The following is a 25,073-nucleotide window of genomic DNA, read 5'->3' on the forward strand; positions in this document are numbered from 1 at the left end:
AAGAAGAACTGGACATTCAACCAACTGAGCCACTCATGAGCCCCTCCCCTGCTCTGTGACACCAGGAGGCTCCAATCTCCCAACAGTCTCTAGCTTGCAGCTCTATTTGCCACTGGCCACACAGTAACCAGAGTGGTATATCTAAAATACAAGTCTCATGTAACTTGCATAAAAAAAAAATCCTTAGGTGAATATAATCTTACAGATTAAAAGGTATTCCATAATCTGCCATACTAGGCCAACTTTTTTTTTGTTTTTTTTTTTGTTTTGAGGAGGGGAGCAAAGGGAGAGGGAGAGAATCTTAAGCAGGCTCCATGTCCAGCGTGGAGCCCCATGCAGGGTTCAATCTCACCACCATAAAATCATGACCTGGGCCGAAATCAAGAGTCGGATGCTTAACCAACTGAGCCACTCAGGTGCTCCTACCCAAACTTCATTTTACACCCACATTCTCCTCTTGCTCTGTATTCCACTCATTATTAAAATTTTCTTTCAGTTCCTCAATACAACCCTCCTCATTCTTCATTCTGGAACTTTACACATGACACGGATTCTCTCTGAAACATTTTTCTGCACCCTAAATCTGCCTGTCATTCCCTCCCAAAATGGAACAGGATTAAAAGAGACCAAAACCAAAAACCTAACATTCAGCAGACTACCAAAGAGATTTATGCAACAGACAGTAAAAGCCTGGTTAAGATGTAACAGTAAAACAGATGAATATGACAGATATACTAAGATATATGAAATAAAAACAAGTACTAAAATGTGGCTTGTTGACAGAAGAGTCATCCTCTATGTGGCTTTTCCTGTAGTTTCTCAAACCTGATGAAATAAAATTTAAGAATTCTGAGCATGTAAAAAGAATCTCCAAAAAACAGACCCAAGTTTATTCCATGTGCATTATTTTTTTTACTTCAGTAGTCTTAGCCTACTGTGTTAGAACAGTGATTTTCAAAACATGGCTCCATCGACTAGCAGCACTTTTACAGGGGAACTTGTTTGCATTGCAAATTACTGAGCTCCACACCAGAGTTTCTGAATTAGAAACTCTACACATAGGGCCCAGAAATCTGTATTTTAAGCAGCATCCAGGTGATTCTGATGTAAGTTAGGTTTGAAAGCCACAATGTAAGGGAATAAGGAAATAGTACTAAAACAGTAAAATATAACCACAACACGAAGTATCAGAAGGATGAAAGCAAAAATAGAACAAGTCAACAGTAACCGATAATATACTCTTTGTCCCACTAAAGGGTATTGTAATTCACTTTAGGGACAAAACAGCGCAAAAAACAAAAGTAAATGTACATGTATAATATAATCAGAGGGTTCTGATGAATATCATACTGATAAAGGCCAATAAAGAAGAGCCACCTTTAAGTACTTATAAAATTAAAGAAATTATGCATAATGAATTATTACATTACTCATTATTTTGCTCACTCAATAAACATTCACTGACTACTACTACTAAACCATACATTATGCTAAGAGCTAGAGCTATGACAAATAGGTGTGTTTTTTTTCTTTTTTGATGTTTATTTATTTTTGAAAGACAGAGAGAGACAGAGCATGAGCATGAGCAGGGAGGGGCAGAGAAAGAGGAAGACAGAATCTGAAGCAGGCTCTAGGCCCTGAGCTGTCAGCACAGAGCCTAACGGGGGCTCAAAACCCCTGAACCATGAGATCATGACCTAAGACGATGTCAGAGGCTTATTAACAAGCTACTGGGCCACCCAGGTGCCCCTACAACAAACAGGTTTTAATGAAAGCAGAAGATATTTTGAAAAGTCAAAGCTTTTCTTTAAGTAATTTTGTTTGTTGTACTGGAATTCTTACCAAGGAAGATTCTGAAGAAAATGAGTCTGTATTTGTTGTGTACATATCACAATAAAACATTAGGTATCTATATAATTTATCAATTGTTAAGTCCAATTAAATTAATTTGAATGTCTATGTGCCTAAGGGAATATTAGCTCCAAAATCCTCTAAAACTATTACACACACACACACACACACACACACAACACATCCATATATATATAACACACATACATGTATGTATATATAAGTATATATAACTAGAAAAACTTAAATAAAAAATCTCAGCTAAGGATTGACAAGGATTAATTCTTTTAGAATATAACCAAATTCCTTTTGATTGCTGTTGGCAATTTTATTGCATGGATACATCCTCTTCTCAACATGTTCATTTTTCTAAATCCTGTGCATCTATATATCATCATCTCTTGAGAAGCAATGTTTTGTGGTAGGGAGAGTACACTATAATTTGGAGTCTAAATGCAAGTTCAAAACCATTATCAGTGACTTAATTATCTATGTCATTAAACAAGTTTTGTAAGCCTCAGTTTTTCATTAAAAAAATGTTAATGATTTGTTTATAAAATTGAGAATTTGGTTTACAAACAAGTCTACAGTACATGTTTCAGAAATATTACCCTCTCTTTTTCAGAATGGTATGCCTTCTGTCAGTCCATTAATTATCCTCAAAGTATTGATGTGATGTATTTTCATATTGACAATCAGAAAGAGGACACTGCTTACAACATTTGTGCCTCACAGGCCTTTCCATGGATTCATTTTGTCATTTCACAGATTCTTCTAAGTATTTAAATACTGAACATGCAGTACTGTGGGAAAGACCTGTATAGGGAGTTTTGACACCCAAGACTAGTTTCATTAATGCCAGCAATAGCTTAGGCTTTATCTCCTTGGATTAGGATAATTTCTCATGAAAAAATAAGGGTGCTAGATAATTTCTTTTTAATTTTTTTTTAAAGTTTATTTATTTATCTTGAGAGAGAGACAGACAGACAGACTGACAGAGTAGGGGAGAGGGAGGGGCAGAAAGAGAGAGAGAAAGAGAGAATCCCAAGCAGGTGTGCTGTCAACACAGAACCCGACATGGGGCACAATCTCACGAACCACAAGATCATGCCCTGACCCGAAACCAAGAGTCAGATGCTTAACTGACTGAGCCACCCAGGCACCCCTAGACAAAATAATTTCTAAGGCTTCTTTTGGGTCTTTGAAATTCTAATTCCAAATTTGGGGAAAGAATGATTTTAGATCATTAGCAAATAGACCCTTGGACCTGGGAATATATCTTATTTGGAAAGGAAAGGTCAAGATAGAAAAGTAAGACAAAATAAGCAAAATTAAGAGACTACAAAAAGATCAACCCAGCTAAATACCTCTGCTTCCCCATATTCATCCTGCTAAAATGTCCTCCTGTACACACACTTATGTATCAGAATTTAAGTTTATTCATTTTGAGAGAGAGAGAGAGAGAGAGAGAGAGAGAGAGAGAGAGAGTGTGTGTGAGAGAGAGAGAGAGAGAGAAAGCAGGAGAGGGACAGAGAGAGACAATCTGAACCAGGCTCCACAATGTCAGTGCAGAGCCCAATGCGGGACTCAATCCTACAAACCGTGAGATCATAACCTGAGCTGAAATTAAAAGCCAGACACTTAACCGACTGAGCCACCAAGGTGCCCCTACGTTACAGAATTTTTATCCCTTGTAATATATGTGATCTCAGTATTAGTCCTTCTAGAATACTTTATCACAGCGGATGATTTTTCATACTCATGCCAGGGACAATGATTCTGAGTAGCTGCTCTTTCTCCTTTGTTGTCTTATCATTTTTCTAATCACTCTAAAGACAGGCTTCCAGCAGGACAGTGTGACCGATAACTGTCAGCAAGATAACCAGACAATTAACTTTTATTAGCTGTATGTCACACAAAGTGGGGTGTGGCAGACACCTTTGGTGTTGCCTGGCTCACAATTTATCTTTCTGGGAAAGGCTGCATAACTGACATTTCTACTCACTTCCATTCTCACATTTATTTATCAAGAAATAATACTACTCAACTAGGCCCTTGCAGAAGCTCCAAACTCTGGTGAAGGCATCAACTTATATGGAAAGTTTGCTTTTATTTCAGTTCATTACAAAAGTACTTCCTTCCACTGACACTAGCTGGCTCTTGCTTTGTTTTATCCACCTCATTCTCATAGGTTTTCATACAAAACCAGTAAATGATGCCAAGAAAAAGTAATATTTAGGAGGCACCTGGGTGGCTCACTTTGTTAAGCATCCAACTCCTGATTTCAGCTCAGGTCATGACACGGTTTAAGCCCCGTGTCAGGCTCTATATGCTCAGCGCAGAGCCTGCTTGGGATTCTCTGTCCCTATGCTGCTGTCTCTCAAAATTAAATAAACTTCAAAAAAAAAAAAGTAATGTTTAACATCTCACAGTTACCTCTGCTTCCCCATATTCCTTTCTGTTAACCATTCATTCAGAGATCTAGGATTCTGACTATGAGAGAACAAGAGTAAGACATGGAGAGAAACTGTACTTTTCACGTAAGAGTTATTTGTATTTTCTATAGCCATTCTATTAACATTCCTTTATAAACCAATTTCTAAAGCACTGAACCAGAGACCCATTTGTCCAGCCTCCAAATTTTTCTAAACTATAGATATAAAAGGTCTCTTTCAAAACAGTCACTCTCCTGTACTAATCAAATGAGTATCATTATTCTTTTGTAAAAGACCCTATCTGTATAAGCATATAACTTTTCATAGAATTCAATATTTCTGTTATTCATCACATGCTATCTTCTATTTCTATAATGTGATTTTTTCCAACAAGAAGAATCATGATTGCAACTATTAAAAGAATTAGTAACAATCTAAGTAACTTAATGTCCAAGTAACTGTAGAGCTCTGAAATTTAATCTCTATCTCATTTGGGAGGGTCTCCTTTGAATCTTCCTACTTGGAAAATTTACATTTAACAAATTAAGAAATTTGTTAGAAACAGACTGCCATGAATACCACAAAAAACTAATTTCACTTTAATGGAGGCTAATTTATATTAAGACTAAGAAACATTAACATTCAAAAATATTTTTATCTTACTTTAATATTTTAATACTGCATTAATATTTTAAACTTTATGCCCAATTTTCTCTCAGACAAGTAGCATGAATTAGATTTACAGTTGAGTTGTGTGAGATAAATAAACTGGCACTAGATTTATAGACTGACTTATAATTATGAAAACCTTCAGGAAAAAACTTTATTAATTAAAACACCAAGAAAATGAGGAACAAAGGCAGAAGAATTAGCTCTAATCATTCCAATTGAATTCTGAAAACTTTAACTCACTAATCAGATTAGTAAACATTATAAATCAAAAATTCCTTATATTATGAACAGAGAGAAAAACTGAAATGAAATAAAAGAGAACAGCTTAAACTTACTGGGTTGTCTGTGGAATCGTCAGCCAACTGTAAACCAAAATAATCGCGCTCAGTCAAATCAAGATGCTTGAAGACTATATCCAACAAAACTTGCCCCTGATCATGTTTCTAGAAGAAAAGGAAAGGAAATCAACACTGATAGGCAATATACTTTCACATTTTTGAGCTCCTGAATTTTTATCCTCTTCTATTAAATTGGCAACTGTTCCCACACCAATGACTTGATTGAGAATAAAGACTTCACATGTTACATAATACTTAAAAAACAGTCTGACTTGGGGTCCCTGGCAGGCTCAGTTGGAAGAGCATGTAACTCTTGATCCCCTGATCATTAGTTTGAGCCCACACTGGGTGTAGAGATTACTAAAAAACAAACAAACAAACAAACAAAATACTCTTGACTTTTGTTCAGAAGGCTCAAAGAGCATATAAAAATATGATGACATTAAAGAAAACTTCTGATTGAAATGGCTTCTGCTTTCAAACTAGTGTCATGGGATCTTGATAATTTTATACTGTTGCCACATTAACTCACATACATATCTTTATCATTTGCCCTATTGGCTTTTTTCTAATTTTTTAAATGTTTGTTTATTTTTGAGAGAGAGAGACACAGCGTGAGTACAGAAGGGGCAGAGAGACGGAGACACAGAATCCAAAGCAGGCTCCAGGCTCTAGGCTCTGAGCTGTCAGCACAGAGCCTGACACGGGCTCAAACCCACGAACCACGAGATCATGACCTGAGCCAAAGTCCGACACTCAACCGACTGAGCCACCCAGGCGCCCCTTATCTTACTGTTTTTATTCTTCCATTTAAATTAGGACGAGAAAGTGACACATTTAACTAAATAAAATTTAGTATTTCTGCATGTAAAATAAAGTCATCAAAAGCCCCAACAATGATGAAAATTATTTGTAGCAAACTGATAAATAATATTTTAATTATGCAAGTATTCAGAGAACTTTAGAAAAATACCTCCTTTTAACCTCACATTAATTCTATCATGTAGGCATCATTTATTATCCTGCTGTTTTAGTAAAAGCAAGTATAACTTCCCTAAGTTCCACAGTTACTAAGTTGTAGAACAAAGGGCATGACTAGGTAATTTCCTAAAAAAAGAAATGTAATTTGTATGTAAGTGATGAATCGCTAAATTCTACACCTGAAATGAGTATTACACTGTTTGTTAATTAGAATTTAAATAAAAACTTGGGGGAAAGATGTAACCAATAAATAAAAACATGGAGAAATAATCAGCACATCTGGCAATAAAAGAAATCAAAAGTGGAAAACTATAATGCCATGCCATGAGCAAACAACAATCCAAAAAATCCAATGAGTAAGATAAAAACTACTTATTGCTGCTAATATTATAGATAGATATAATGTGTTGGGAAAGCAATCTGAAAACACTAAGAGCAGTAACAATATTGACTACTTTTGGCATTCTAACCTTAGTGACAAATAATTAAATCCCGGATTATGACGAAACAGCTATACATACCACTATGTTCACTACAGTTTTATTTATATAAGACAAATATTAGAGAAAAACATGTTAGTAAATAGTGGTATACCTTACCACTATTTTTTCCTCTCACTAGCTATAGCGGTTTGGAAGCTTCCAGCTACATATTAGAATCAAACCTCAGAGCCAAAACAATGAGGACATGTACGTTTTCAAATAATAGAAAATAAAGAGGTACAACAGACTCCAGAGCTGGCTAATTCAAGCAGATGAAAGATATAATCAATCACCAGGTTTCTTTCCGTCTCTCTTATCTGCATTCCTGGTATTAACTGTCTTTGTAGGCTGTTACCAAGATGGTCATAGCAATATCAAAATTCATACCAATACATGACAATGTTGAAAAGAACAACCTTCTTAGTAAGGTTACTTTACAAAGAGCTATCCTTCATGTCTTATTGGCCAGACTGGGTCAAAAAGCTATTTGCAAAACTCGTAAATGGCAGGATGTATGTGCTTCAAGTAGTGACTCACAATGGTGGCTGCTATTTAAATGATATAAATATTTTTTATACTGATACAACTCACCTCCCCGACCCCTCTCCCATTCTCATTAAATTGGTCCAGGATGGAGATCAAGCATTACCCACCTTTTTTTTTTTAGGTTTTATTTATGAGAGGAAGAGAGAGAGAGTGAGCGAGCAGGGGAGCACAGAGGGAGAAGGACAGAAGAGAATCCCAAGCAGGCCCTGCACTGTCAGTCCCCAGTGTAAAGCTTGAAGCCACAAACCATGAGATTGTGATCTGAGCCTGAAAACCAAGATTCGGACGTTTAACCAACTGAGCCACCCAAACGCCCTAAGCATTAGTCATTTTAAAAAGCTACTAAGGTGAGGGGCGCCTGGGTGGCTCAGTCGGTTAAGCGTCCGACTTTGGCTCAGGTCATGATCTCACGGTTCGTGGGTTCCAGCCCCGCATCGGGCTCTGTGCTGACAGCTCAGAGCCTGGAGCCTGTTTCAGATTCTGTGTCTCCCTCTCCCTCTGCCCCTCCCCCACTCACGATCTGTCTGCCTCTATCTCAAAAATAAATAAACATTAAAAAAAAATTTTTTTTAAAGAAATTCTGTTTAACTTTTTGAGGTACCACCAAACTCCTTTCCACAGCAGCTGTAGCATTTCACATTCCCACTAACAATGCATGAAGGTTCCAATTTCTCTAAATCCTTGCCAACATTTGTTATTTTCTATTCTTTTGATTGAAGCCATCCAAGTAGGTATGAGGTAGTACTTCAATATGGTCTTGATCTACATTTCCATAATATCTAACAATGTTGAGCATTTTTTCCATGTGCTTATTGGCCATCTGAACATCTTTGAAGAAACGTCTAATCAAGTTCTTTGCCCATTTTAAAAACTGGCTTGATAACCTTTCTGTTGAGTTTTAGAAGTTCTTTTTATATTCTGGATGCTAGAGCTCTTCTGGATGTATAATATACAAATATTTTTTCCCATTTGTAGGTGTCTTTTCACTTTCTTGATCATAAACTTGGATACACAAAGTTTTAAATTTCTGTGAAGCCATATTTATTATTTCTTTTGATATTATATCTATGAATTACTTGCCAGGTCCAAGGTCATGAAGAATTACCTATATATTTTCTTCTAAAAGATTTATGGTTTTAGCTCTTAACATGTAGTCTTTTCAGTCTCTTGAAGCTTATTTTTCTGTATGGTAGGTATATATATATATACCTAGGTAGGGGTGCAGCTTATTTCTTCTACATGTGGGTATCCAGTTGTCTAAGCACCATTTGTTGAAGAAACTATTCTTTCCTCACTGAATCTATCTTGGTAACTTTGTCAAAAAACTGTTGACCACAGATGTACGGAATTATTTCCAATTGTATAGGTTATTTTCTACTCTCAGTCATCAGTTTTGTTTTCATCTCCCATATACTATATAGACTTAGTTCTGAAGAATCCTACAATCCAGAAATGCCAATAGTCGCTGATGAAAACAGGCCAAGAAAACCTGCTTGCTCTAGCCAAGTGACCAGGAAAAGAAGGGTTCCTAGCAGCACAGAAACCTTACTGACAATGCCAACTCTACTCCTGCCAAACCCAATGGGAAAAAAACAGAGCCCATCTCCAGTAGTGCCATGGAAATCAAGTCGGGAACTAGAGTTCCATGTGCCTCCTGGTACTAGCAGGGAGCCAGTGGGAAGCCTGTTCTACCTCTGCCAACCAAAAGCCAAGTTCCAAAACACAGTTACCCCTTAGGAGTGGTAACAGCAGAAGCTGAGTGTGTTACTGAACTTCCATTTCAGCCTTATGGTAACAGGCAGTGTTTAGCTTCCCCCACTGTTACGGTGACAGCAGAAGGTGAGAGGGAAGCCTAGATTTCCACTACCACACCATCCAGCTATAGCAGGTGGCATCTATCAAACAGAAAGCAGGAGGAGGTAACTAGGAAAAAGAACAGTTAAATCGTGAAATAACAGATACCCATGATAAGCTGCATATAAAACTGACCAAAATTAAAAGAGCAAAAGGTTTTAAAATTCAGCTACAGCGTGGAATACATGCATGGCTTTCAATTAGGTCTCTGGAAAAGATACACACAAAGCAGAATAAGGTAATTACACAAAGGTTCTAGAAACTAAATTATCATTAGAACAACCCACAAAAGCAGGCCAGGACACCTGTATACTACCAAGGTGACTCCTTGCAATAAAGAAGATCGAATACAATCTAGAGTCTCACAAAATATTCCCCAAAATGTCTAGAATACTACCTAAAATCACTCATCATACAAAGAACTAGGGAAATCTCAACGAGAATGAGAAAAAGCAATCAACAGATGCCAACAATGACATGACTCAGATGTTGGAATTACCTGACAAGGATTTTGAAGTAGCCAACTTACAAACATTTCAATGAGCCATTATGAATGCTGTCAAAAACAAAGAAAGAAAAAGAAAACGAAAAGAAAGGGGCACCTAGGTGGCTCAGTCAGTTAAGCATCCAACTTTTGATCTCAGCTCAGGTCATGATCTCATGGTTTGTGAGATCGAGCCCCTCGTTTGGCTCTGCATGACAGCACAGAGCCTGCCTGAGATTCTCTCTCTCTCTCCCTCTCTCTCTCTCAAAATAAATAAATAAACTCAAAAAAATTTAATTAGAATATTTCTGCAAAGAAATAGAAGATACACAAGAACCAATGGAAATTCTGTAACTTAAAAATATAAAGACTTGATGTGCTCAGTAGGAGAATGAAGATGATAAAGAAAAGAATCAGTGAATTTCAAGACAGATGAATAGAAATTACCCAATGTAAACAACAAAAAGAAAATAAACTGTAAGAAAGAAAACGACCAGCCCTTCAGAGGCATGTGAGACAATGGAAAAAAATATAACAGTCTTGTCCCTGGAGTCCCTAAAAGAGAAGATAGTTTCGGGATAATAAAATATTTGAGGAAATGCTAGCTAAAATTTTCACAAATTCGGCAAGAAGTGAAAACACAGACTCAAGAATCCAAGTGAATCCCAAGGAAAATGGTTCCAAACAAATACACCCTGAGACACATCATAATCAAACTACTGAAAACAAAAGATAAAGGAAAAAAATCTTGAAAGTAATATTTACCTATACAAAGTGACAATTCAAATTAGGATAGATTTCTCATCTGCAACCACAAGGCCATAAGGAAGTTGTACATAATATTTTCCACGTGCTAAAAGAAAACAGCTATCAACACAAAATTCTTTAGTAAAAGAAAATATTGTATAGGAATGAAAGATAAATAACATTCTCAGAAAAAGGAAAATTTAAGAGAATTTATCACCAATAGTTCATCACTAAAGGAATACCTAAAAGTAGTTCTCCAACCCGAAAGGAAACAGTAACAGGAAGAAATATGGAAAAATAGAAAAGAAAAAAGAATAATAGAGTGGGAGAAACTGGGAAAAATATAAAAGCCTATGCTTCTCTTTAGGATTAAATTATATTTGATGGCTAAAAGAAAACATTGTAACTTTATCTGACATGCTACCCAATGTACATAGAGAAAAAAAATTAACACAATTGAAAGGGGGAAAAGTAAAGGCCCCTAAAGGCAGGTAGTTTCTATACTTCATTCAAGGTAGTAAAATATTGTTGCCAATATACAGTTGACTCTTGAACAACGGGGATTAGGGGTGCCAATCTCCACCCTGTCCCACAGGTGAAAATCTGCATATAACTCTCAACTCCCCAAATCTTAACTGGTGACTTACTGATAACAAAAAAAAAGTCAATTAACGTCTATTTTGTGTGTCATGTGTGTTATATACTGTATTCTTATAATAAGCTAGAGAAAAGAAAATATTAAGTTATTAAGAAAATCGTAAGGTCGGCACCTAAGCAAGCTGACTCTTGATTTTGGCTCAGGTCATGATCCCAGGGTCATGGGATTGAGCCCCACGTCAGGCTCTGCACTGAGCATGGGGCTTGCTCAAGATTCTCTTTCTCACTCTTTCTCCTTCTGCCCCTCTCCCCTGCTTTCACTCTTTCTCTCCCTCTAAAAATAAAGAAAATTTAAAAAAAGAAAAAGAAAATCATAAGAAAAAGAAAATAACATTTATGGTACTATGCCATATTTATCAGGAAAAACTCTGCATATAAATAGACCCATGCAGTTCAAACTCAATGTTGTTCAAATCTCAACCATACTACCATAATTGGTATGTAAAAAATGTAATACCAAGAGCAATCATCAAAAACAGCCATGCAAAAAGATACTTTCAAAAACACTAAAAATGAAATTCTAAAAAAGGTTTACATAACCTATTAGGCAAGAAAAAAAATGAAAAGCATAATAAACAGAAGCCAAGTAATAAAATGGCAAACCTAAGCTCTAACACACAAATAATTACATGAAAGTACATGGTCTAAATAGATGAATAAAAAGGCAGAGTAGGGGGAAAAACCATGATCTATTATCTACAACAAATTTACTTCAAATATAATGATATATGTAAATTGCAAACAAAGGGACTGAAAAAGATGTATCATGCAAACATTAATTTTAAAAACTATACTTGAAAGCAAAAAATTTTACTAGGGGAAAGAAAAGAACATTACAAAATATTTATGCACAAAAAAACACAGCTGGAACACAAATGAAACAAAAATAGAACGGGAAGAAAATCAGAAAATAGAAAAAGCACAAATATAACTGCCAGTGTCAAAAATTTATCAATTGTAGAATTACTAATAGAAAATTAGCAAGAATATAGAATTCAACAAGACCTCAACTAACAACATCTACATGGGACACTCTATTCAACACCAGAATACTCATTCTTTTTGACTGTCTATGGAATGCTCCTAAGACAGGCCATATCCTAGGTCATTAAATAAACCTTACCAAATTGAAAACTAAAATCAGTGCTCTATAACCATAATAAAATTAGAGCAGAAAACAGTAACAAAGTTAAAAATTAGAAACTAAACACTTGGAAAATAACTCATTTTTAAATACTCCACAGGATAAAGAGGACTCAGTAAAATAAAAAAAATACAATAAACTGGAAAAAAGAAAATTCAATATATTAAAATTTGACTACAGAATATAGCTAAAGCTGTGCTGAAAAGAGGATTTATGACCTAAAAGTTTACTTTAGAAAAAAAGGAAAGGTCTCCAGTCAATAGCCTGAACTCCTAACAAAAACTAGAAAAAGCAAAATAAATAGAAGGAAAGGAGTAAAATACAGGTAAGACCAGAAATCGATGGAAATCTGGTTCTTTGAAAAGATCAAGAAACTTGAAAAACTTCTAGCAAGAGTATAAAGAAAAAAAGAGAGAACACACAAATTACCAATTACAGAATTAAAAGTAAGGATGTCACTGCACCCTCCAAAAACATCTACAAGGTAAGTAAATAGAAGAAACATATCTATACACAGACATTTCACAATTTGGGTGAAATAAATGATTTCCTCAAAAAATAAAACTCTACTAATATTTACCTAATATGAAATACTTTGAATAGCTCTACAATTATTTTTTCAATGAAACTGTACTTAAAAAAAACAAACAACAACAAAAAAAACCACCTCCCCTAAATTGAAATCTCCTGGGCCTAATGATTTCACTGGAGAATTAATTCTAAGAAATATTTAAATAAGACTTAAGAACAAGTCTACTCAACCTACCTCCAGAAAATCAACTCACTCTATGAAACTAGTATACCCAGATATCAAAGCCAAAGTACAAAAAAAGAAAACTACAAATATTTCTCATGAACATAAATGCAAAATTCTTCAAAGAAATATTAGTAAATGGAATTAAGCAATCCTCAAAAGGATTATACATGATGAACAAGTGAGGTCTTCCAGAGACACAAGTGTGGTTCAATGCTGAAAATCAATCAGGTAATGATGTCCTGAAAGCAATTCCCTTGGCCTACTCCTCAGCAAAACAACTACTGCTAAGGAAAACAAGCAAAAACACAACCCCAACAATTTAAAGCCTCCGGAAATTGTGGTAAGAACATAGAACAAATGAAACAGCATTTATTCAAAAAACTATACTAAGTCTTGGTAAGGATGGTCAGTCTGTGGCACTTGAGCCATGATCTACTTTCTCTCTCTTCCTCCTAGGCTAATGGTAAAGCAAGCTCTACTCCAGGATGGCCAAGAAGAGGAAAATCCCTCTACCCTTAGATCATAGTCAAGGCATACAGAATCTATACAGAAGGGGCAGGCTGCCAGCATTCTCAGGCATCTCAACTGTGTTTCAGATTTTAAAACACAGGATGGTGTGGCCAAGAAGCTGGAAGCCTCCACCCAGCCCTCACTCATAGAGCAGAGACTGGTCTCAATCACAGAAAGTAAAAAATACTGAAGCCATGAAGCAGATGGGATTGCCCAGGGTCAGAAGAAAGAGTAAAGAAACAGCTGATGGAGAACCTTGACAGGTACCAAAATCCCCAGCAGGCAGAACAGTGACTGCCAAAGAAGGCAATAAAAACATATTTGGTTAAGTGACTACATAAATGATAGAATGGCCTTCAGAAAATAATTTAAAGTTTATATGGCTTTTATATATGTCACTTAGCAGGCATTCCTGGTCCTTCAGAGGTTTTTCTTTTTTTTGTTTTTTGTTTGTTTGTTTGTTTACTTCATAAGACTTGGACCAGCTAAACAAGACATCTGAGGAAATCTCTAAAGCACAAGGGACAGTGCATCCTGCATAGATACTAACTTACTGGAAACAGTTCCTTTAAAGATGAAGAAACTGTTCCTGAGGCTCCTGGGTGGCTCAGTCGGTTGAGTCTCTGACTTTGGCTCAGGTCATGATCTCACAGTTGCTGAGTTCGAACCCCATGTTGGGCTCTGTGCTGACAGCCCAAAGCCTGGAGCCTGCTTCAGATTCTCTCGTATGTCTCCTTCTCTCTTTGTCCCTCCCCTGCTCATGCTCTCTCTCTGTCTCTGTCTCTCTCTCTCAAAAATAAATAAACATTAAGGAAAAAAGAACTAAAAAAAAAAGGCAAAAAAAGAAACTGTTCCTAACAGAACTTATCTAGGTTTATTACCAGAAATTTAAGTTGATAACAACTGCCAGGCAAAACTGAGATTCCTGTTGGCAGGCCAAGCACAAGGACAGATGTGTTAGACAAGTTTATAAAAAATACCAAGCAGCAGCACTATAAAACCTATGGCAGAGAAAAATACTCTGTAGGGTAGTACAGTAAAACGGAAACAACAGTCAAGCCAAGTCCTTACTTGGCTAGTTAGTATGTAGTCTTGGGTGAGTTTTGTTCTAACTAAGCCAGTTTCATCAACTCAAAACCTATGGGGATAGACTAGTTCATGTGTGTTTTGAGGTGGCAAAGGCGAGATTTGGGCTTCCTGCTTCAACCATAGGAAATGTAACTGGTCTACTACATCTACCCACCCACACATATACATGTGTGTATGTGTATCTTTGTGGCAGAAAAAAACCCAAAAGTATTTCATACTTTAAAACGACTGAAAACAACTAGAGTAGATGATCTCTGAGGTCCCTCGTTTCTAAGGATGGTTTCCTGAACGTGGAAAAAAGAAATGTTTACACATAAGAAAAAAGGCAATTATGTAACAGTTAATGCAGGTTAGAAACACTAAAGGGCTGGAGGAAAGAGTTACTTTCATAATGTTTAGGCCAAAGGCATACAATGTGTCTTAACAGTGACTGAAATCCTTCAGATCCCTCTTAGAGTATGGACTTTGATTATATCCCTGGATGGAACATACACAACAGGAATAGATTTTCATTAGGAGTCTAAAGTGAGCAAAGGTTCTTAACAGACAACATAAACTTTAAGAGATAACATAAACACATGGGTTTTGAAAAGAAAAGGAGGTAACTTATTGGTGGACAACGTAAAATTTAGTAGTGGCTTAAAGGAGTGACAATAGCTTCTTTTTTCTGCCTGGAACTAATTTATAAAACAAGAGAAGGGGAAACAAATATTATGGTACTCCAAATATAAACTACACCTTCTATAGTTTAAAAAAACTGCATTTTTTTCTATACGAAAGTCAGAGAAAGGTTCTGCATAAAGAAAAATAATCCAGAGTTATGGCTAGCAAAGTTAGTAATGACTGATAACAACAGTGATAGCCAAAGCTTACTGACTACTTGCTATGTCTGACACTCGTAAATGAACATGTAATAATTCACTTCATTATCGTGAGAACCCTCTGAGGTAGGTCCTGTTAAGACTCTTTAGGAGTGCCTGGCTGGCTCAGTTGAAGAGTGGGCAACTGTTGATCTCCGGGTTGTGAGTTTGAGCCCCCATGGTGGGTGCAGAAATCACTTAAATCCTAAAAAAGACTCTTTAAAGATGAAGAAACTAAGGCAGAGAAAATAAACACAGATTTGCAAAGATCACACAGGTAGTAAATAGTGGAACTTACATTCTACCCCAGATTATCTGGCTCAAGAGTCCATGCTTACAGCCACCATAAAATACTTTGTTTCATAGAATAATTTTGCCATTATCAACAATGGAAGACTACTTATACTTAGTCTCCTCAGCTGAAAGGAATATTTTTTAAGCTGGGTACACACAATTGCTTTGTATAACCCATATAAAAATACCAACTTTCCTTTCCAGCAATATGGCAGAGTAGAAAATCTAAGAACTCTCTGCCACAAAATCCCTAGAGATGCTGGTAAAAATGCAATAAACATTCTTTTAATTGTATTGCTGGGTTGAAAAGAAGCCTACAGCAAGAAAAAACTTAAGAACTGTGCTAGGACTGCCATGGAAAGGCTTCTTAAGGAATAAGCAGTCTAAGTTCATCACATACAAGTGAGACAATCTGAGTAGGAGATGGGCTCAAATAAGGTGAGATACAGGACTAAGACTTTTTCACTGAAACTCCCAACTCAGATGGTGACATTTTTTTTTTAAGTTTATTTATTTATTTTGAGAGAGAGTATGTGCGTACAAGTGGGGAGGAGAAGAGCGGAGGAGACAGAGAGAGAGACAATCCCAAGCAGGCTCTGCACTGTCAGTATGGAGCCCAACACAAGGCTCAATCCCATGAACTGTGAGATCAGGACCTGAACTGAAATCAAGAGTCAGACACTTAACCAACCGAGACACCCAGGCGCTCTTGGATGGTAACATTATTAACGAAAGGCAGATTAGTGGGGGACAAAATCCTCCCACCAGCCCAGGATAAAACGAAAGAAGTTTTTCTGCCTCTACCTGGGATCCAGATGAAGTGGAAAAGTTTCCCCTGAAAATTATTCACAACCACAAGGCTGCCCTCACAAGGGTCTAATGTTTGAGTTTATACTGTCTATTGCTTAAAGAACCCCAATGGTGAATAATTATGATCAAATATTAGTTCTGGGTAAAAACAAAACATCCCTCAAGGAATGCATCCTTAACCCAGGCTACAAACAATTCTCAGGGATAATGCTTATCTGAAGACAAGGTCACAATTCAAAATTATAAAACACCGGTGGAATCAAGACAAAAGTCATGAAAGCTAATTACATTCTTTTAAAAACTTCAAATAATAGAGCCATAAAGACCATAAACTTAATGATTAAAAGTATTAAAAATATAGGGGCACCTGGGTGGCTCAGTCAGTTAAGTGTCCAACTCTTACCTTTGGCTCAGGTCACGATCTCATTCATGGTTGTGAGATTAGCGCCCCATGTCAGGCTCTGCACTAAGCTCCAGAGCCTGCTTGGGATTCTCTCCTCTCTCACTCCTGCCCCTCCTCCAGTCATAGTCGATCTCTCTCAAAATAAATAACACCCCAAATTACTTATAGATGGGTTAAAAAATGTTAACAACACACAAGCCTCTGACAAAACTGAATTAAGAATTAAAAACAAAACATTAACAAGAACCACATATAGAGCATATGGATCTAAAACAATGAAAGAAAATCAGTAAGCTGTTTAAAATTTCACACATAAAAGGCACAAATAGCATTACCAAATCTGTGAAGTTCTAACCTTCAAAGAATACAAAATCTCCATCTACCTAAACTTTCCAATGAATAGAAAAGCAGAGAATGTTACTTACTCTGATGATTCTACTTTAAAAGGCAATAATAACAGTAAAAGAACATATGAAAGTGAATCACATTAATGAATAGAAATGCAAAAATCTCAAATAAAATACTAGCAAACTGAATTTTGGCATCACGACAAAAAATGATTCAAAGATTTTGTGGAGGATTTAATATTACAAAAGCTATAGATAGAATTAATAATTTAGTATTAACAGAATAAAGGAGAAAAGGCATACAAATACCTCCTCATTCAAATGGGGAAAAAATGAAGTAAAACCACATAAACAAATTTTGCAGTAACAAAACACAAAGAAGGGCATTAGAGAACTATAAAGGGAGTCAATTCAAAAAGAAAAGATAATATTTGTAAATATTTACTCACCCAACAAAGGAGCACCTAAATATATAAAGCAAATACTAACAGACAGGGAAAAATTGACAATAACATAATAAGAGTAGGTAACTTTAATATCCCACTTACATCAAAAGACTGCTCAATTAGACAGAAAATCATAAAGAAAAGACTGACCTTAAACAACACATTAGACCAGATTAACTCAATAGATATATACAGAACATTTCATCCAAAGGCTGCAGAATACACCTTCTTTTCAAGTGCACATGGGACATTCTCTAGGATAACTCACATGTTGGCCCACAAAACAAGTCTCAATAAATACAAGAAGACTAAAATTATACCAAGGATCTTTTCTAACCACAACAGTAGAAGACTAGAAATCAATTACAAGAAGGAAACAGGAAAAAAATACAAACATGGGTAGACTAAACAACATGCTACTAAACACACAATGGGTCAACAAAGAAACCAAAAAAGAAATTTAAAAAATACCTTCAGAGAAATGAAAATGGAAACACAACTTTCCAAAATCTATGGGATGCAACAAAAGCAGTTCTAAGAGGGAAGTTCATGGTGATGCAGGCCTACCTAAAGAAATGAGAAAAATCCCACATACACAACTTAATTTTACACCTAAACAAACCAGAAAAAGAACGGCAAAGCCTAAAATTAGCAGAAGAAAGGAAATAGTAAAGACCAGATCAGAAATAAATGAAACCGAGACTTTTAAAAACAAGAGAAAAGATCAATGAAACTAATAGCAGGTTCTTTGAAAAGAAAATCAATAAATCATTAACTAGACCCATCAAGGAAAAAAAAAAGAGGGCACAAATAAACAAAATCAGAAATAATGAAGTTACAACTGACCCTATAGAAATATAAAGGATGATAACAGACTACTACAATCAAATATATGCCTACAAACTGTAAAACCTAGAAGAAATAGTTAAATTCCTAGAAACTCATGACTTATAAAACTGAATCACAAAGAAATAAAAAGTCTGAATAGACTGGAATGCCTAGCTAGGTCAGTAGGTAGAGCAAGCAACTCTTGATCTAGGGGTTGTGAGTTCGAGTCTCACAGTGTTTGTGGAGATAACCTAAAAAGTAAAATCTTAAAAAAAATTTTTTTAAATCTGAATAGCCTAATTACAACTAATGAATTAAATCTGCAATTTTCAAACTCCTAAAAACCTAAGCCCCAGGATCAGATGGCTTCACAGGTGAATTCTACCAAACATTTACAGTTAGTACCTATTCTTTTCAAATTATTTGAAAAAACTTCCAAAATCATTTTACAGGGCCAGCAAAACTAAAACCAGACATTCTGCCCATATCGCTGATGAACATAGATGCAAAAATCCTCACCAACTATCAGCAAAGTAAATTCAACAATATATTAAAAAGATCATACACCAGGACCAAGCAGGCTTTATTACAGGGATGCAAGGATAGTTCAACATCTGTATTTCAATCAAAGTGATACACCACAACAACATCAAAGGATGAAAATCATATGGGCATCTCAGTATATGCAGAAAAAGCACTTGACAAAACTCAACATCCATTTATGATAAAAAGTCTCAACATTAGGTGGGTACAGAAGAAACATACCTCAACGTAACAAAGGCTACATGTGTAAGATCCACACCTAACATCACACTCAATATTGAAAAGCTCACAGATTTTCCTCTAAGATCAGGATAAGGATAACTACTCTCACCATTTTTATTCAGTACAGTACTGGAACTCCAAGCCACAGCAATTAGGCAAGAAAAAGAAATAAAAGGTATCCGAATTAGAAAGGCAGAAGTAATATTGCCATTACTTGTAGAAAACTTAATTCTATATACAGAACACCCTAAAGACTCTACCACAAAACTATCAGAATTAATAAATTCAATAAAGTTGTAGAATACAACAGTAACATATGGAAATTGGTTGTGTCTCTATAAACTAATAATAAGCTATCAGAGAAATTAAGAAGGGCTCCTGGGTGGCTCAGTCAGTTAAAGCATCTGACTTTGGCTCAGGTCATAATCTTGCGGTTTGTGGGTTCGAGTCCTGCTTCAGGCTCTGTACTGACAGATCAGAGCCTGGAGCCTGCTTCAGATTCTGCGTTTTCCTCTGTCCCACTGCCCCTCCCCCACTCGCTCGTTCAAGCACTCTCTGTCTCTCAAAAATGAATAAACAGGGGCACCTGGCGTGGCTTAGTCGGTTGAGCGTCCAACTTCAGCTCAGGTCATGATCTCACGGTTTGTGGGTTCGAGCCCCGTGTCAGGCTCTGTGCTGACAGCTCAGAGCCTGGAGCCTGCTTCGGATTCTGTGTCTCCATCTCTCACTGCCCCTCCCCCGCTCATATTCTGTCTCTCTCTCAAAAATAAATAAACATTAAAAAACATTTTTTAAAAATGAATAAACATTTAAAAAGTTTTTTTTTAAAAGGAAGGGAAATTAAGAAAACAATCACATTTACCATAAAAAATAAATAAATAAAACACCTAGGAATAAATTTAACCAAGAAGACCAAACACTTGTACTCTGAAAACGATAAGACAATGATGAAAGAAACTGAAGATAAGTAAATGAAATGATATATAATTCTCAAGGGCTCCAAGAATTAATATTGTTAAAATATCCATAATACTCAATGAAATCTACATAAACAATGCCATCCCCATCAAAAATACCAATGACATTTTTCACAGAACTGGAACAAATAATCTTAAAATTTGTAATGGAACCACCAAAGACTCCAAACAACAAAACTAATCTTGAGAAAGAACAAAACTGAAAGTATCATGCTCCCTGATTTCAAACTACACTAAAAAACACAAAAATAGACACAGAGATCAACAGTATAGAGAGCCTAGAAATAATCTCAAGCATCTCTTCAATAAATGGTTCTGGGAAAACTAGACAGTTATATGAAAAAAAAAAAATGAAACTGAACCAATACCTTGTGCCAAAAATAAACTCAAAATGAAATAAACAGCTGAATGTAAGACCTGAAACCATAAAACACAGAAGAAAACATAGGCAGTAAGCTCTTTGACATGGGTGTTGGCAATATTTTCTGGAACGGTCTCTTCAGGCAAGGGCAACAAAAGCTAAAATAAACAAAGGGGATTACATCAAACTAAAAAGCTTTTGTACAGCAAAGGAAACCATCAACAAAATGAAAGGGTAACCTACTGAATGGAAGAAGATAACTGCAAATCATACAACCAATAAAGGGTAAAGGGCACCTAGGTGGCTCACCTAGGTTAAGCATCTGACTCTTGATTTCAGTTCAGGTCATGATCTCCCAGTTCACGAGTTCAAGCCTTGCGTTGGGCTCTGTGCTGACAGTGTGGAGCCTCCTTGGTATTCTTTTTTCTCCCTCTTCTCTGCCCCTTCCCCACTAATGCTGTCTGTCTCACTCACTCTCTCTCAAAATAAATACATAAATTAAAAAAAATAAAAGGTTAGGGGCACCTGAGTGGCTCAGTTAGGCGTCTGACTTTGGCTCGGGTCATGATCTTGCAGTCGCTGAGTTCGAACCTTGCACTGGGCTCTGGGCTAACAGCTCAGAGCCTGAAGCCTGCTTGGGATTCTGCCTCTCCTTCTCTCTGTCCTCCCCTCCCCACAACCACCACCTGCTTATGCTCTCTCTCTCTCAAAATGAATAAACTTAAATAAATAAATAAATAAATAAATAAATAAATAAATAAATAAATGTAAAAAATATAAAAAATAAAAATAAAATCACATTACTAAGTATTAAAAAAGTCATTATGGTGCGTAATGATAAATGGTGCAACTTGCCAAAACAATATGCCATTTCTTAACTTTTATGCACCAAAAAGAGTTCCAAAAATACAAAGTGTAAGCCACAATAAAAAAATACCACTTCACACCTACAAAGATGGCTATAATTTTCTTTTTAAGCGGAAAATAACAATTGCGGGCAAATTTATGGAGAAACTAGAACCCTTGTACATTGCTGGTCAGAATGTGAAATGGTGCAGCTGTTATGGAAAACAATTTTGCAGTTCCTTAAAAGCTAAACAAAAGTATCATATGATCTAGCAAATGCACTCCTGGGTATATACCCCAGGGAAATGAAAACAGGGATTTGGATATTCGCAAGCTAATGTTCACTGCAACATTATTCACAAGAGGTGAAAGGTGAAAACAACCCAAGGTTCATCAACAGATGAATGAACATACAAAATGCGGTATACCTGTATAATGGAATATTTTTCAGGAATAAAAAAGGAATGAAGTTCTGATACATTCTACATGGAATCTTGAAACATTATGCTAAATGAAACAAGCCTACATAAAAGAACATATATTGTACGATTCCACTTAGATATCTAGAATAGGCAAATTCATAGGTTTTGGGGTCAGGGAAAAATGGGGAGTAATTGCTTGATGGTTCAAGAGTTTCTGTTTGGAGTGATGAAAAAGTTTTGGAAACAGTATTAATGGCTGCAAAACAATGTGAATGTCATTAGTGCAATTGAACTGGACACTTAAAATGGTAGTAAATTTTATGTTATATATACATATATATTATTTTAAAATATAGCAATATACCTAAAACCACTGAAATGTACAATTACAAAGGATGAACTGTACACTTTAAATGTGAATTATATGTCAATGAAGCTGATAAAGCATATATACTACAAAGTTGACAGTTCCTACAAGAAGAACCTGACAAATCTTTCCCCACAGGAGATTTTAGCAAAAATGAACTACTGATAAACCACAAAAAGAGTGAGATAAATACTGGAAACATAAACGATCAATAATTATAAGGGAAAGGGAAACAACAACAAAGGCACAATGAAGTGATGGACAGTGGACATCCTTGTTTCCAGTGTTAGGGGAAAAATTCTAGTATTTCATTTCTAGGTATGATATATGCCTTAGGTATCTGTAAATACCCTTCGGCAGTTTATAGAAATTCTTTTCTATTTCTAGTGCACTAAGTTTTTGTTTTTTTTAAAACATGTTGGGGAACTGATCACATGGAATTTCTCCTTCACAGCTCACATTCTTGAAATTAACCTAACTTGGTATAAACACATTTTATGAGTACTGTGTGTGCCAATATAAATTTAATAATAATTTGTTTGAAAATTTTTCAGATCTTGTTCATTTTGTTCTACAATATTTCTTAATTTTTTTTAATGTTTACTTTATTTTTAAAAGAGACACAGTGTGAGTGGGGGAGGGGCACAGAGAGGGGGATATATGGAATCTGAAGCAGGCTTTTGGCTCTGAGCTGTCAGCACAGAGCCCAAGCGGGGCTCAAACTCACAAACTGAGATTATGACCAGAGCCGAAGTCAGATGCTTAACCTACAGCCACCCAGGTGCCCCTACAGTATTTCTTTATATAATAATGATCTGACTAGCTATAAATATGAAGGTTATGCTGGTTTTGTAAAATGAGTTGTTAATTATTACTTCTCTTTTTATTCACTGGAAGAGATTGGTGTTATTTTTTAAATGTTGAAAAAATTCATTAGTAGAAAGTAAAACCACGATACTACAACATAAGCATCAAAACGGCTGAAATTGAAAAATACCAAGTGTTGGTGAGGATGTAGAGAGAGAGCACATGTCAACTCTCATAAGCTGCTGGTGGAAATGTATATGCAAATATAACCACTATGAAAAACTGTTTCATAATATCTGACCTAAGCTTTCCACTCTGAGATATTTGCCCAAAAGAAGTATATATGTATATATATGTATACATATTTTTCCACCAATTTACATATATGAATAAAGCTGTAGTATTCACAGTAGCCCCACAATGTAAACAAACCAAGGGTCCACAAACAATGGACTGGATAAATTTTAGTGTACTTATGCAATGATGTCTCACTATCTATTGCTTTATGGTAAACACACCAAGATGTTTTTTAAGAAGTATCAGGGGCACCTGGCTGACTCAGAAGAGCATGCGACTCTTAATCTCGGGGTCATGAATTTGAGCTCGGGGTCATGAATTTGAATCTCTTGGGTGTAGAGATTACTTAAATACATTTTTTTAAGAACTTAAAAATAAATAAAAAGTATTAATATCTTTCATGCTTCCGTGGGTTGATGGGCCCACTCTGTGGTTCTTACTTGTGGTTGCAGTTAGATGGCAGCTATTAAATTCATCTGAAGTTTGACAGTACCAAGATGTACATGACGGCTCACTCACGCAATTGGCAACTGATGCTGACTGCTGGCTGGAGTATCAGCTGGGACTGTTAACCAGAGAGCCTACATCTATGGCCTCTCCATATGGTATAGGCTTCTCACAGCAGGATACCTGGATTCTGAGACTGTTCCAAGAGTACCAGCGTTCTAAGAGACCCAACTAGAAGGGGGACGCCTTCACATTACTGGCAGTCACAAAGAGTCTCTTTATTGCCATGGACAGAAACAAATCACATAGGCCAGGCAACACTCAGAGGTGAGGAACTCTGCAATGGTGTGAATACTAAGAGGTATGGTCCAGTGGGAGGCCATCTTTGGGGACTGGCTGCCACAAATGGAATATTACACAGAAGTGGGGAGGAAAAAGAAATATTTAGCTCGAACCATATATAAAACTGCTGACATGGTGACTTACAAAAATAAGAATTTCACATTAAAAACAAACAATACTAATCTATGGTGATAGATATCAGAATGGTGACTACTTCAGGCAAGGAGTGATAAATAACAAGAAGGAAGTACAAGGAATGCTTCTAAAGTACTGGTAATATTCTGTATCTTGATCCAATGGTTATTTCACAGACTTTAGTTTGTAATTCTTATCAATCTTACATTTAAGATTTGATTTTTACTGTATGTATGTTATACTTCAACTGAGAAGTTACTTCTGCCCCACTTGCACTACCAAAACCCTGAAATATCAGTTCTTATTCATTCAGACTGAGAAAATTTTGTTTTATTGAGGAAAATTAGCAAGTAAATGGCCCAGTGGGAACTCTAATGTATCACTTGCTGATACACAAAAATTGTCAAGTTTTACTCTTTACATATAAACCTCCCCACTTCAAACTTAGCCCCTGTAACATTCTACTTTTCTACTCTGCCTTCATTTAAAGCTGAACTAAAATAGGTTTTTCCACAGGGAGACCACAGATCTGTACAGTGCTCTGTCTTAATTTAGTCATTCCCATTTATCCAGTGTTATTAATATGCAAATGCACAATGCAAACAATCAACTCAAGAAGAAATGTTTGTGTATGGGGGTATGCTTAGGGACAAAACAAAATCTCTTGACTCTTAACTTTCAAAAGCATAAACACCTAACTAGTGGAAAACTGCAACTAAACATTCTTTTAAAAAATGAATTTATTCATAAAAAATCTTCATTGAACACTAAC

The 25,073-nt window shown here is 36.0% G+C and overlaps 1 protein-coding gene across 6 annotated transcripts in view; it reads right to left on the reverse strand.

The window, feature by feature from the left end:
• Positions 1–25,073, reverse strand: part of PTPN4 (protein tyrosine phosphatase non-receptor type 4) — a 222,082-nt gene that overhangs the window by 125,386 nt on the left and 71,623 nt on the right. For all 6 annotated transcript variants that reach the window (XM_042994256.1, XM_042994252.1, XM_042994253.1 and 3 more), the window contains one exon: positions 5,294–5,401. In XM_042994256.1, the coding sequence (XP_042850190.1) occupies positions 5,294–5,401 (108 nt within the window). The remainder of the gene's footprint in view (positions 1–5,293; positions 5,402–25,073) is intronic.

Source organism: Panthera tigris, chromosome C1 (assembly GCF_018350195.1).
Source record: "Panthera tigris isolate Pti1 chromosome C1, P.tigris_Pti1_mat1.1, whole genome shotgun sequence".
Taxonomy (NCBI): Eukaryota; Metazoa; Chordata; class Mammalia; order Carnivora; family Felidae; genus Panthera; species Panthera tigris.